The sequence below is a fragment of the Vigna radiata genome, chromosome 1, assembly GCF_000741045.1.
Source record: "Vigna radiata var. radiata cultivar VC1973A chromosome 1, Vradiata_ver6, whole genome shotgun sequence".
Classification (NCBI taxonomy): Eukaryota; Viridiplantae; Streptophyta; class Magnoliopsida; order Fabales; family Fabaceae; genus Vigna; species Vigna radiata.
In genome coordinates this window covers 19,131,675-19,145,325 of record NC_028351.1, presented here as the reverse complement: position 1 = coordinate 19,145,325, position 13,651 = coordinate 19,131,675, and the positions used below count along the sequence as shown (strand labels likewise).

The 13,651-nt window shown below is 32.3% G+C and overlaps 1 protein-coding gene across 1 annotated transcript; it reads left to right on the top strand.

Annotated features, from left to right (window-relative positions):
- Window positions 1-8,519: 8,519 nt before the first annotated feature.
- Window positions 8,520-13,078, top strand: LOC106758781 (polyadenylate-binding protein 3-like). Its single transcript, XM_022778684.1, has 9 exons — window positions 8,520-8,600; window positions 8,711-8,989; window positions 10,055-10,836; window positions 10,919-10,996; window positions 11,147-11,236; window positions 11,318-11,557; window positions 11,636-11,824; window positions 11,908-12,593; window positions 12,753-13,078. The coding sequence occupies exons 2-8, from the start codon at window positions 8,761-8,763 to the stop codon at window positions 12,118-12,120; spliced, it is 1,821 nt and encodes a 606-aa protein (XP_022634405.1). The 5' UTR covers window positions 8,520-8,600; window positions 8,711-8,760; the 3' UTR covers window positions 12,121-12,593; window positions 12,753-13,078.
- The last annotated feature ends 573 nt before the right edge of the window (window positions 13,079-13,651 follow it).

Genomic DNA, 13,651 nt, shown 5'->3' with positions numbered 1-13,651 from the left:
TGCAATGTCGCCAAATGCACCGGGTGGAATGTCCAACAACCAATCACAGCTGAAGACTTATGTTAGGATTGGTTCAAGAAGGCGTTTTAAGAGCCAAACACTTAGGACACCATACACCAGAAATGTAGTAGTTAGAAAGAAAAATGACTAATTATTGTATTAGACTTGAGTGTTAGGAAAAGATAAAGATGTTGTAGTTAAACCTATTTGGTTCAATATATAGAACATCCATGTTTGGTTCAATACATTTATGTAATTGGAAATAAAATGTGTCTTTTATTGAAGTGCTTTATAATTTGATTTCCAAGTGATAATATTTGTGGAAAAAAAATGAATTAATGGTTGTGATTTGATGAATATAGTTGAATTGGTGAAGATAATGGTGGTAAAGTGTGCAATGTAATAATTTACAATGGCCCTGTAAACGAGTGCTACTCAGGTTATGGACAACTTGTTTAACACCCAAAATCACTTGTGGTCCCCCATGTTACCACAGGTGGTTCCTTCAGTACAACAGGATGTCCAAAACAGGAATATGGCTCACGTAATCTATTACAAGCCTATTGTAATCGATTACAAGAGTGTTTTATGTGGCAGATTTTAGTGAACTTCACCAAGGTTTGTGTCATCACCCTGGGTGGACCCCTCCTACATCATGGGGTTTCCCAAGCATCACATTCAACCCTAGACTCACACTTATACCATAAACAAGTCAAGTTGTCTTAAAAAAAACCCAAAATCACCCGCGGTCCCCCACGTTACCATAGGTGGTTCCTTCAGTACAACAGGATGTCCAAAACAGGAATATGGCTCGCGTAATCGATTACAAGCCTATTGTAATCGATTACAAGAGTGTTTTATGTGGCAGATTTCAGTGAACTTCACCAAGGTTCGTGTCATCACCCTGGGTGGACCCCTCCTACATCATGGGGTTTCCCAAGCATCACATCCAACCCTAAACTCTAACTTATACCAAAAACAAGTCAAGTTGTCTTAAAAAACACCCAAAATCACCCGTGGTCCCCCACGTTACCACAGGTGGTTCCTTCAGTACAACAAAATGTCCAAAACTAGAATATGGCTTGCGTAATCGATTACAACTTGTAATCGATTACAAGAGTGTTTTATGTGGCAGATTTCATTGAACTTCACCAAGGTTCGTGTCATCACCCTGGGTGGACCCCTCCTACATCATGGGGTTTTCCAAGAATCACATCCAACCCTAGACTCACACTTATACCAAAAACAAGTCAAGTTGTCTTAAAAAAAACCCAAAATCACTCGTGGTCCCCCACGTTACCACAGGTGGTTCCTTCATTACAACAGGATGTCCAAAACAGGAATATGGCTCTCGTAATCGATTACAATAGTGTTTTATGTGACAGATTTCAGTGAACTTCACCAAGGTTTGTGTCATCACCCTGGGTGAACCCCTCCTACATCATGGGGTTTCCCAAGCATCACATCCAACCCTAGACTCACACTTATACCAAAAACAAGTCAAGTTGTCTTAAAAAAAACCCAAAATCACCCGCGGTCCCCCACGTTACCACAGGTGGTTCCTTCAGTACAACAGGATGTCCAAAACAAGAATATGGCTCGCGTAATCGATTACAAGCCTCTTGTAAACGATTACAAGAGTGTTTTATGTGGCAAATTTCACTGAACTTCACCAAGATTCATGTCATCACCCTGGGTGGACCCCTTTTACATCATGGGGTTTCCCAAGCATCACATCCAACCCTACACTCACACTTATACCAAAAATCAGTTAAGTTGTCTTCAAAAACACCCAAAATCCCCTCTAGTCCCCCACGTTACCACAGGTGGTTCCTTCACTGCAATAGGATGTCCAAAACAGAAAAAAGGCTCGCGTAAACGATTACCAACCTCTTGTAAACGATTACAAGGGTCTTTTTTGTTGCACAAATTGCAATACTTGGCCTTAATTGCTATGGAACTTTCATACATTGCACATAACAAAAACTTGGACATCAATCATCAATCAACAATCATTTCTACATTGCACATAAGCAATCTTGAAATCAATCATCTTATTGCAATAACAATTTGTACAATGTCTTCAAAAATATAAAACAATCTTATTCCAATAAGAAGTTGTACAATGTCTTCATATATATAAAACAAAAAGTAGACTGACTTCATATAAAAAGTACACTGTCATGACAACTATCCTATCAAAACAAACTAAACTACACTACATTTTTACACTGGACAACTATCCTACAACAATCCATAGACCTCTAGCGCATCCAGTAGCCTTATGTTCTCGTTGTCCAGGATCTACTCACATACATATCGCTTTCTGATTGCAAGCAATTCCTCCTGAAATGAAAATATTGTACTTGTCATATCAACCAAATCATCAAAAAATAATGAAAATATTGTACTTGTCATATTCTCCCAATCAAAAAATAATGAAAAAATTGTTAATACTAACCAAAAAAATGCAACTAAATAAAAGACCAAAACTTTAACTTACCTTTGGGATTCCGGAAGCCATTGCAAATGCACAAAAAATGAAAACAGGAAAGAGACCAAAAAATCAATGGGGCTTAGGGTTCACAAAACACAAAATGAATAAATAACGCCAAAGAAAGAATGCGAGAAGGGGGCGAAATGATACAGAAAGAGAACACACACAATGCGAGAAGGGAACAAAATGACAAAACACACACACAACGCCAAAGCCACCTAAAAAAAGGATAGAGGAAATAGAGCTTACCTTGCGAAATATAGCTTTTTTTGGGTTGAGATGAGATGAACGGTGCAATGAAGAAACCAAAGGATTGGAGAGATGAAGCAATCGGGAATGGAAAGAGTGATGGGAGACAAGAAGCTTTAGAAACAAAGTGAAAGAGAAGAAAAAGGAACTGCCAAACGAAATTTCATATTCTCAGAATTTCTATTCTACCCTCGTCAGTTTTTAAAAACCCATTTCCATTTAAAAAAAAATGCCAATAAACTGTGTCAAATTTGTATCAATGTTAAAGAAACATTTTTGAAAAAACAAAGTGAAACAGTTACCTATATTAACACTGACATCAACCTGTGTAATTAAAAGAAAAAGAAACATGACACGTGCCACGATTCATGACAGTACATGCACCTTTATGATTTTAATTAAAAGCAAAAAAGAAACATGGCAAGCGCCAGATTCATGACAGCACGTGCACTTTTATGATTCGTAATGACACATACCATCATGCTAATATGGCCAAAACGATGCGATTCAACCAAAAACTAAATTAAACGACTTTAAGTTCCATGCATGTTTCTTAACACTGAGGTTCCTAAGCAATACATTGAGATAAATGTGCATATAGGTGCACTACTCATTATCAAGTTTTATAGAATGAAGAAGAAATTGTGATTCTGGCATAACCATATCACCACTAATTTGAGAGAAATTAAATAATAATCAAATATTTTGTTCAATATCATTTAATTTTAATTTTAACTATTCATAACATCAATTTTTATTTATTATGTAATATTATATTAAATATTATAATCATTATAGTTTAGGATAATATTTTTTTATTAGCACAATTATAAGTAATTGTTTATTGTAAGTTAGTTTTGTATTTATTTTATGCAAGCTATTTTTTTATTTAAACACATAATCTTTAGGATAATACTTTTCTTTATTAACACATTTATAAGTTATTGTTTATTATACGTTAATTTTTGTATTTATTTTTTATGATACTTTGTATATAAACACATATATTGCAAATTAGACTATTCAGTACTTTTTTCAATCTAAAACCATCTAAAAGATAGAATTTGATTATGTAAATTATGTTAGAGTAGAGGAGGGAAAAAAGTTGCAATTGGAAAACTAAGAGAAATAAGATGATGAGAGGAAAATGATAAAATGAAAGGTTAGAAAGTGATAAAAAACAAATGTTTTGATAGGAAATAAAAAAAATACAAATATAGTTTATTATTAACCATCGATGTAGTATCTCTAACCATATTGCTTTCAAATAAAAAATATAATCGGAGATGATAGGAACGTGGTAGAAACTGCAAGACACAACGCTTTTTTTAGTTGGGGAAGGAATTTTTGGGTACAAGAACACTGCAGTTTCTCCGAGAAGGAGTTTTTCTCCTTTCCCCCAATCTGAAACCCTAATTTTGGGTGGGGAAGACGTGGCAGACAGTGTACAGAGAAGATGTGCAGAGCCGTTAGCCACCTCACCAAAAAATTAATGCCATCTATTTTTAGGGACTAAATATACATGTTTTCATACTAAGAGAACGAAATGCCATCAATGTTTCATGCAGAGACTAAAACCAAAAATCAGTGAAACTTCAGGGACTAAAAACATATTTAACCCAATACTATAATGTTTTTGGCAACGGATATAATATTAAATATATCACATCCCTTCCTAATATCACCTGTATTCAAAATTTTGGAAATCATCACGTTTTTTTCTTTATTATGTAAACTATTTCAACATATATAAAATTTGTATATTTATTTGACATTATTTTATATCATCTTTTATTTACTTTTTTGAAAAAAATATAAAAATTTATTTTTTATAATTATTATTTATATTATGTATTAGATAAAAATGTGTCATTATATTATTACTTAAAATACTTAAATACTTTTCAGTTAAGCAAATAAAGCTTATTATTTTATATACAAATTAACTTTTTAGAGTTAGATTGAAATGAGTAAAATTGATTCTAACTTGTTATTTATTCTTTTCACTTTTATGTTTGTTTGACCATGTTATAATCATTTATGTCAAGGTCTATTTATTCTCCGCATTTAAAAAAGAATTTATATTTTCTCTTAAAGAATCTTCTAAATTTATTTTCAAGTATGTAGATTTAGAAAAATGTTTATAAATGATTTAAAAGCACAATTAAATTAAAGTGGGCGTAGGTCAAGATATTACTATATAGCCAAAGTCTCCTATTTATAAAATTGGGACTAAATGTCAAAAACTAGCCACTATCCTTTAACATAGATATCTAATAAAATAAATAGTTAGGAATAATTATAACGTTCTCCAATGTTGCATCTTTTACAACCAAAAATGTTATTCCTCCACATTTCAAAATGATAATAGAGAAAAAAAATATAGTTAATCATGGTAAAAACCATAACTTTGAAAAAGATGGTTAAATGTTGAGAAACTTAAATATAATTCAATCTTAATTTAAAAATTTAGTTTGTAAAATGAGATTTGCATTTATATATACTTTTTATAGGTTTTCTAATAACACATCTCATATTGAAATATAAACAATGATTTGATATCGGAAAACAATAAATATAACAAACATCAAACTTTATTATGATGTATTTAAACTCATGGTTATGATATTATATTAAGAAGTGAATTTTAAACAAAAATTAATTCTATAAATTAACTTGTAAAATAAGGTTTGTATCTATTTATACTTTAAATTAGTATCATTTTTAGTTAATGTGAAATTGAAAAAAAAAACACATGTAAATGTAGAACATGATCAATTAAGTGCTTATCTAAGCAACTGCACAAAGGTTCATTCACTCTCTTCACAGCTAGGTAATTAGAAACACTTGCCCTCTAAGTAATGAAAAATATTTCAATATTTGAAGCTGATTTATTATTGAAGAATTAGGTCAACTGGTAATTCTTCGTTTAACAAATGGTGCATCTTGAAGATGATACCAACCAATACATTAAAATCAATGTCTACCAAAACAATTCGAACAAGATTTACTTACGTTAATAACCAATGAATATGATATCTATTCCACAATTGAAAAAAAAAAAACCATAATTATTAGATATTATGATAAAACTAGTCATTCAACATTTATTTGGATAGCCATACTGATCAATCGATATTATGATTTTATCCAAGATTCACATTTTTTTTCCTTTCCATGCAAATATATATACAATGTCCAAATCGGACTAAATTTGAGCAAAAAAATCCCATTTCAGCCAATTATACAAAGAAACAAATAAAACCAATTAATAAACTGCAGGAATTTCACTACAAGGTGTTTTTTTTTAAAAAAGAAAGAAAGTAATATAGAGGTTTTTGTGTTTGTATCAATGTTTTGCCATTAATAAGTTGTTGCACAACTTCCCTGAATGTAGTTTCAATTGCTAATCAAACACATTTAAAATCATTATTCAACAGAATGAATGAAGATTAATCATGCAAACCCAAACCAACTATGACATTTAATTAATTTCGCTCTCTAAGAATATTAGAAGATTAATTAGTTTCATAATTAACCTTGTTTTATTGTGCTGATAAAAAAAAAACTTGTTTTATTTCTATCTCTTACTTCCATATCAGAAATACGAGTCTGCCATAGACCTTGTGGACAAAAACAATATGAATTGATAACATTGTTGCCAAAACAAAAACTGAGAATCTTGAACCAACAAAACAGTTTAAGGAATAATAGAAAATACTTCGAGTACAGAGACTGAACTCCAGTTCCTTAGAGTTTCAATTTAATAAGAGTGAATTAGTTTTTCAGTTTCTTTTGTAAAGTCATGCCCATGTGGTGACTCCTCATTATCGTTAGTCTTAGTATCAATCATCTACTACAAGCACAAAAAGCTTTTAATAGCTTTTAATAGCTTTTAATAGCTTTTAAGAACTTACTTCCAAAATAATCTTATCTTATCTGAATAAATGAGACATGTTCTTGCATCACACTCTTCCAAAATATTTAACCTAAATTATTGATAGGTGACATTTTCGTAAATAAGTGGCCATATAGATGTCGGTTAGGAGGGTCCTCGACGTCTATAAAATTATAGATGTTGGGCACACTCCTAACTAACATCTACTACCCCTGACAGGTAGGTGAAAAGTCATTTTTTTTTGTCATATAGACATTTGTTCTCGCCATTCTAATGTCTATATACGATTATAGACATCGGCCTCCGTGTAACCGACGTTTATGCTTTGACAGGGTAAGTGAAAAATTGTTTTGGATGTCGGCTCCCCCTATATCCGACGTTTATATACACCAAGAATATTACTTTTTAATTTGAATGGATGTCATATTAGTGAGGTCACCGACATCTAGTCGAGAATAGTCGTCGGGCACTAGGGGCACCGACGTCTCGGTTCCTATTAAATCAGAAACCGCGAACCTGCGGTTACACGCACTTCATCGTCTTCCTTGCCTTTTCCCTCCGTGGCATAGCATTTTCAAGTGCGTTTTATCTCTTTTGAACCGTTTAAACTTACTTTTACTCCAATTAAATTAGTCTTTGATGGATTATCTTCCATTTGAACCGATTAAAATGAGTTTTTGTTATGTTTTGGTGCAGTTTTGCTCGTGTCTTTGGGTAGTGTAGTAGCACATTCGCCCTTTGCTAGCTTCCTCGTAAGAAAAGCTGTGTCTTTTAGATCTCTTAAGACATTTCAACCCAAAACCCAACCTGCTGAGTCCTTGCCTAGTTCTCATGTCATCGTATTCTTTTTCATTGGTGGTTGAAATGGAACTAGGCAAAGACCTAGTCTCTAATACACGCAAAAGAGAAAGCGCGAAAAATAGTAGGGTCACACTACTTTTAGAAAATAATTATAATGTATATGACATCACAAAACTTCAAATTTGATATCTTGTAACTCTTTAACGTCTGAAATTAGGACATTCAACAACATAAATAAATACATTTTCACCTTCAAATCAAACATTTTCATAAAATTTATTCAATATGATATTGAAAATTGAAAATTCTAATTTCTAATAAGCATAAGATAAAAAAAAAAGTAAATTTTAATATCTAAGTCGAACATCTATTTATATAAATGTCATTGATAATTTTAATGTTGAGTTTTTTTATTCTTATATTGAACATAAAAAACTTATTTTGCATTAATGAATTTTTAGTTAAATAAAGAGATAAATATCTTAGTTTATGTCCAATTTCAGCACGGTGACTCCATACATAATGAAATAATAGGCTAAATAAATACTAAAATAAGTTTTAATCCTTTTATATTAAAAAATAAAATTTAAATAATTCTGAAAAAAACTTCACCTGAATCTAATATAGAAAGATAACAATTGTCTGAGAGAAAAAAAAAATGTAAATTACAAAAATATCCTAATGATTCATTGTTTTGTTGTCATTGGTTTTCTTTTATTTTATGCACTTTTGATTGGTCGCATGTAAGTATGACGTGTCGTTTTTCTAAAATTTAGACATCTCTGTTCCTTAACTCTATCAGAAAATACACTGTCCTAAAAAGAAGTGTGAATGTGACCTACTTCAACATCAAATTCAACCTCACATCAACATCAAAACGTGTGTAATAAACAGCAAAAAAAAAACATGGCACGTGCCTCCTTATGATTCGTGGCTGCACGTGCTGCTTTATGATTTGTGACGGCACGTAGCCAAAACAACACGATTCAACGAAAACCTAAACAAAACGAGGTTTCCACAATATGTATATAAAGCCCACGCATGTTTCTCAGAATCTCACACCAACACTGAGCATACCCTTGGCACTCGTGTTCCCTAGGCAGGGAGCAATACTGTAAAATCAAAACAAAAAAAAATTCTTAGTCTCCTTCTCCGGTAAAACTCTCTCTCTTCCGATTCTCTCATTTGTTCTTCTGTCTATTCTAATTCTCTCATTTGATTTCTATTTTCTAGAGACACACTTTATACTGTTGCTTTGATTTCAGTGTGGAATTTTGGTGTGTTTCAAGAAGGATTCAATTTTTGCAGAAAAACAATGGCGGCGATTTCTGCTCCTATGGTGGTTACAGCCACAGCGTTGAATGGTGCGCAATTCGGAAATGCCTCTCTGTATGTCGGGGATCTCGACGTCAATGTGATAGAGAGTCAGTTGTTTGATCTGTTCAGCCAAGTGGCTCAAGTGGTTTCGATTAGGGTTTGCAGGGATCAGACTAAGCGAACCTCCCTCGGCTATGCTTATGTCAATTTTGCCAATAATCATGATGGTTTGTTTTATCGTCCTTTCCCATTTATTTACTTCATTATTTTTTATTCAAATCTTGAATGTGATTATAATGCATCTGTTGTTGTTGTTGAAACAGTTGCGTTATTGTTTTTAGAACTAAATGAAAGGATTAAACAAAATCCTGAGATATTTTTTTTTTTAATTATTTTTTTATTTTGGTGTCTACTTGTGTTCTGCATTGATTATTTTGATTTAGAGTGGTCTACTGTCATGGCTATAACTGTTTTTTTTTTTAATTATGTTGTGTATACGATTATTTGTTATTTTTTTGATTGAAGTTGTGGATTTGATTATAGCTTATCTCTTGGATGGAGTCTTGGATTTTGGTTTTTCTTAGAACTGGATTGAAAAGGAAAAGCTTTTCCTGAGTTAATTGTTTAATAATTTTTTTTTTGTTAGTATTATTTCTTTTCTTTTTCTGTATTTGATTATTTTGATTTACAATTCTCTTAATTATTTTTAATTGAAGTCTTGATTTGAATATACTTGTCTATATGGTTGTGTTGAATTTGAATTGGGAGAAAAGAAAAACATACTTATTTTTATTTATTACTTTTCTTTTGGGATCAAATGTTTCCCTTTTTAATTTTGATTATTTTGATCTCGTCTTCTGTCAGGGTGATAGGTGAGTGGTGTTCCTAATTGTGTTTAGTGCTATTACTTTTTATTTCTTTTTTCTATGAAAGTACTGGATTTCATTATCATATGTGCTGGGATTGAGGGAGATTTTAAAAAAAGACATTCTCAGTTAATGTTTGTGTATTATCATTATTATTTGGTTAACAGTCGATTATTTTGATTTAGACTGGTTTTTTTTGTCTATTATTTTGATCTAGACATTTTTTTGTGTGTCAAAGCTTAGATCTGGTGTTGATCTACATATATGTTGGATGAATATTTAATTACATAAAAATGAAAAGGATCATGTGCACTACATAGTATTTTAAGTGAATTTTGTTTTTATGGTGTGGATGTGGAATGAAGTTGTACATTTTTGCACAACATATGTACGTGCTTGATCTGCATAATTAAATTTATGTTGCAGCTGCTATTGCCATGGAACATTTGAACTTCACTCCTCTGAATGGAAAACCCATTCGGATTATGTTTTCTCAGCGTGATCCCAGCATCAGGAAAAGCGGACTTGCAAATGTGTTCGTTAAGAATCTTGATGCATCAATAGATAACAAGGCACTGTATGACACTTTTGTTGCCTTTGGAACTGTGCTATCTAGTAAGGTAGCTGTTGATGAGAATGGTCAATCAAAAGGGTATGGATTTGTGCACTTTGACAATGACGAATCTGCCCAGAGTGCTATCAAGAAATTGAACGGCATGTTAATAAATGATAAGAAGGTCTATGTTGGGCTTTTTGTTCGGCGTCAGGAAAGGGCTCCAGGGAATGATGGATCACCAAAGTTCACCAATGTGTATGTGAAAAACTTTTCTGAAACATACACTGATGAAGACCTTAAGCAACTCTTCAATACCTATGGTACTATAACCAGTGCTGTGGTCATGAAAGACGAAGAGGGGAAGTCCAGATGTTTTGGTTTTGTGAATTTTGAAAGTCCAGATTCAGCCGCTACTGCTGTTGAAAAGTTAAATGGAACAACCATCAACGATGACAAGGTTCTATATGTAGGGAGAGCTCAGAGGAAGGCAGAAAGAGAGGCAGGGTTGAAAGCTAAATTTGAACAGGAAAAAAGAAATAAATTTGATAAACTTCAAGGTGCTAACTTGTATCTGAAAAACTTTGATGACAGTTTTAATGATGAAAAATTGAAAGAGATTTTTTCTAAGTTTGGAACAACAACATCTTGCAAGGTACAGTTTGTTAGTAATATATTGGTTTATTCTTTATGAAATGTGTAAAATTACTTCTTCTCTAATACAATATTTTGTACAGGTAATGATTGACGCTCTTGGTCGTAGCAAAGGTTGTGGTTTTGTTGCATTCTCTACTCCGGAGGAAGCCGCTAGAGCCGTAAGTTTTTATTTATATATATAAGATTGACATAATAACATTATATATATTTTCTTAATCTTTATATATATAGAATAGTAGATTGTGATAATAATCACTATATTTATCTATTTTGTTACTTTTTTATTTATTTATTTTACTTATTTGCAGTTGAAAGAAATGAATGGGAAGTTAATTGGACAAAAGCCTCTTTATGTTGCAGTAGCCCAGCGAAAGGAAGAAAGGAAGGCTAATTTACAGGTGATTTTGTGTGCTTGTTTTTAAATTTTGTATGAATGTTGTTTTAGCCTTTTATAATATATATTCTTTTACTGTATCCAGGCCAAGTTTTCACATATGCAAATTGCTGCTGGTCTTGCTGGATATCATCAAGCTTATTATGGTCCAGGAACAGCTGGGTTTGTCTCACCTCAGGCAACAAGCTTTGGGTTTCAACCTCATGTCTTGCCTCAAAGCCTGCGTGGGGTTGCTCCAAATTTCATTATGCCATACCACTTTCAGAGACAGGGTTCTCCTGGACAAAGGATGGGTCCTACTACACGAAGTGTGGGAAATAACCAGGTGATCATAATACTATAGTTGTATTCTTCTTCATACAAAATATTATACATACTGATAAATTTGAAATTTTGAAAATAGGTAACTCTCAACCATTCACTTCCAATACCACCAACTGGTCCAAATGGCCTAAATAAGTATGTTGTGCCCTATAATCTGGTGGGTCCAGCTGACATTTCTTCTCCTCTTGATGACATCCTTGATGTCAAGCCTTCTGCTACTACACTTGCTTCGGCTTTGGCTTCTGCTAGTCCGGAGGATCAACATAGGGTAAATTATATATATTTATGATTTTATGTAATTGATTTTGTATGTAATAATTCAGAAATAATTGTAAACTTTAATACTTGTAGATGCTGGGTGAACATTTATATCCACTGGTGGAACGTATTACTCCAAGTAATCAGACTGCAAAAGTCACAGGAATGTTGCTGGAAATGGATCAATCTGAAGTGATTCATCTTATTGAATCTCCAGAGGATTTGAAGATAAAGGTGTTCGAGGCAATGAAGGTGCTTCATGATGCAGTAGAAGGTTCTGAAGAAGTTGGTGATCAACAAAAGTGATATTATTTTCAGTTTTAGATATATTTTGAGACAATTTTAAGGTTCCAACAAGACTTTATTTATTTTGTCTGGATTATTAGACTTTAGATTATTATGGGTGTCAAGGATTTTAGTTTTATAAATTTATGTTTTTGGACTGAATTAAGTTTACTATCTTTTGAATTTAAGTTTTTTTTTTTTAATCTATTCTATAATATCTGGGGTGCTATCATATTTGAGAATTGTAAAATATTTGGAGCCATCGCGTGGTACAAAACAACATTCATCTTCTCACTTTGAGACTCAACGGCAAGACTCCTCAACGACTGAGCTCATCCACGACGGCATAGGTCACCCATGTTTGTTTCTATTTTTCAATTTCGTTTCTCTCTTTTTATTCATTTTGCTAAGCTTCTTCTTTTTGAGACTCCTCAACAAGGAGTCTCCACAGCTGCGAAGGTGATCCATACGGTGGCGAAACTCACCTGAGATAGGTTCGTTTTTCTTCTTCTATTCTTTTGTTCTAATTTGTGCTTCCTAATTTTGGATTTTACTTTGGTTCGTTTCTCTTCTTTGCACCATCGTTTTCGAAGTTGGTTTTTTGATGTGTTGATTTTGTAGATTGAGAATTGTGTTTGTAATGATTTTTGTAGATTGAGAATTCTAGCTGGATTGGAATCTTTTGCGGATCGGAGTTTTTATGGCGTGAGCGATGAAGATTATGGATCTCGTACCTTTACCATTTTTGTGTATACATGCCTGCCTATCATGTATAAGGGTGGGAATATGATGGAAAAGATAAAAGTTGATGATGATAAAGAAGAAAAAAACATAGGCGAGCTAGAGATTGATGATGAAGAAATGGCAGGCTAGCCTACTATTCCGCTCGTCCACCCAATGGCGCGACAAGTTCCATCTTTCAATTAATCCGTTTTCTGATATCAGGCTAATCCGACCTGACTCGAATTTAGCAGGCCAGAAGTAGAGTGAGCCTAAATTGATCAATTGTAATATTTGCAATTGTCTTATTTTATTATTGTATTATACATTATGTTATATTTACATAATATAAAATATTTTATTATATTATGTTGTTACAAAATTAATTCTATAAGATAAGTATATTTATATGATAACAATATTTTATTTTCTATTTGAAACCACAAAAATATTTATTATCTTAGACAACATTAAATCTTAAAAGATAATCGAAATCATATCATAAAATGTTATTTTTTTAAAAGATGAAATATTTAATTTTGTAATTCTTTTAAAAATTAGTAAATTTCAAAAATAAAGTATATATTTCGACAACTTTACGTCAATGATTTATGAGAGAATATGCATTAACTTTTATAAAATTTGATAATTAATTGTTTTGGAGTGTAGAGTGTCAATGGTTTAATGTCTAGTAAGTTATCCAAGGGTCTAAGTAAATGTTTTAATTAATTGGCAGTTCAAATATTAATCATATATTAAATGCACATCATCTATTCTTATCTCAAAAATATTATAATGCTCATTAATAGGGATGACACGGACAAGTTTGGTT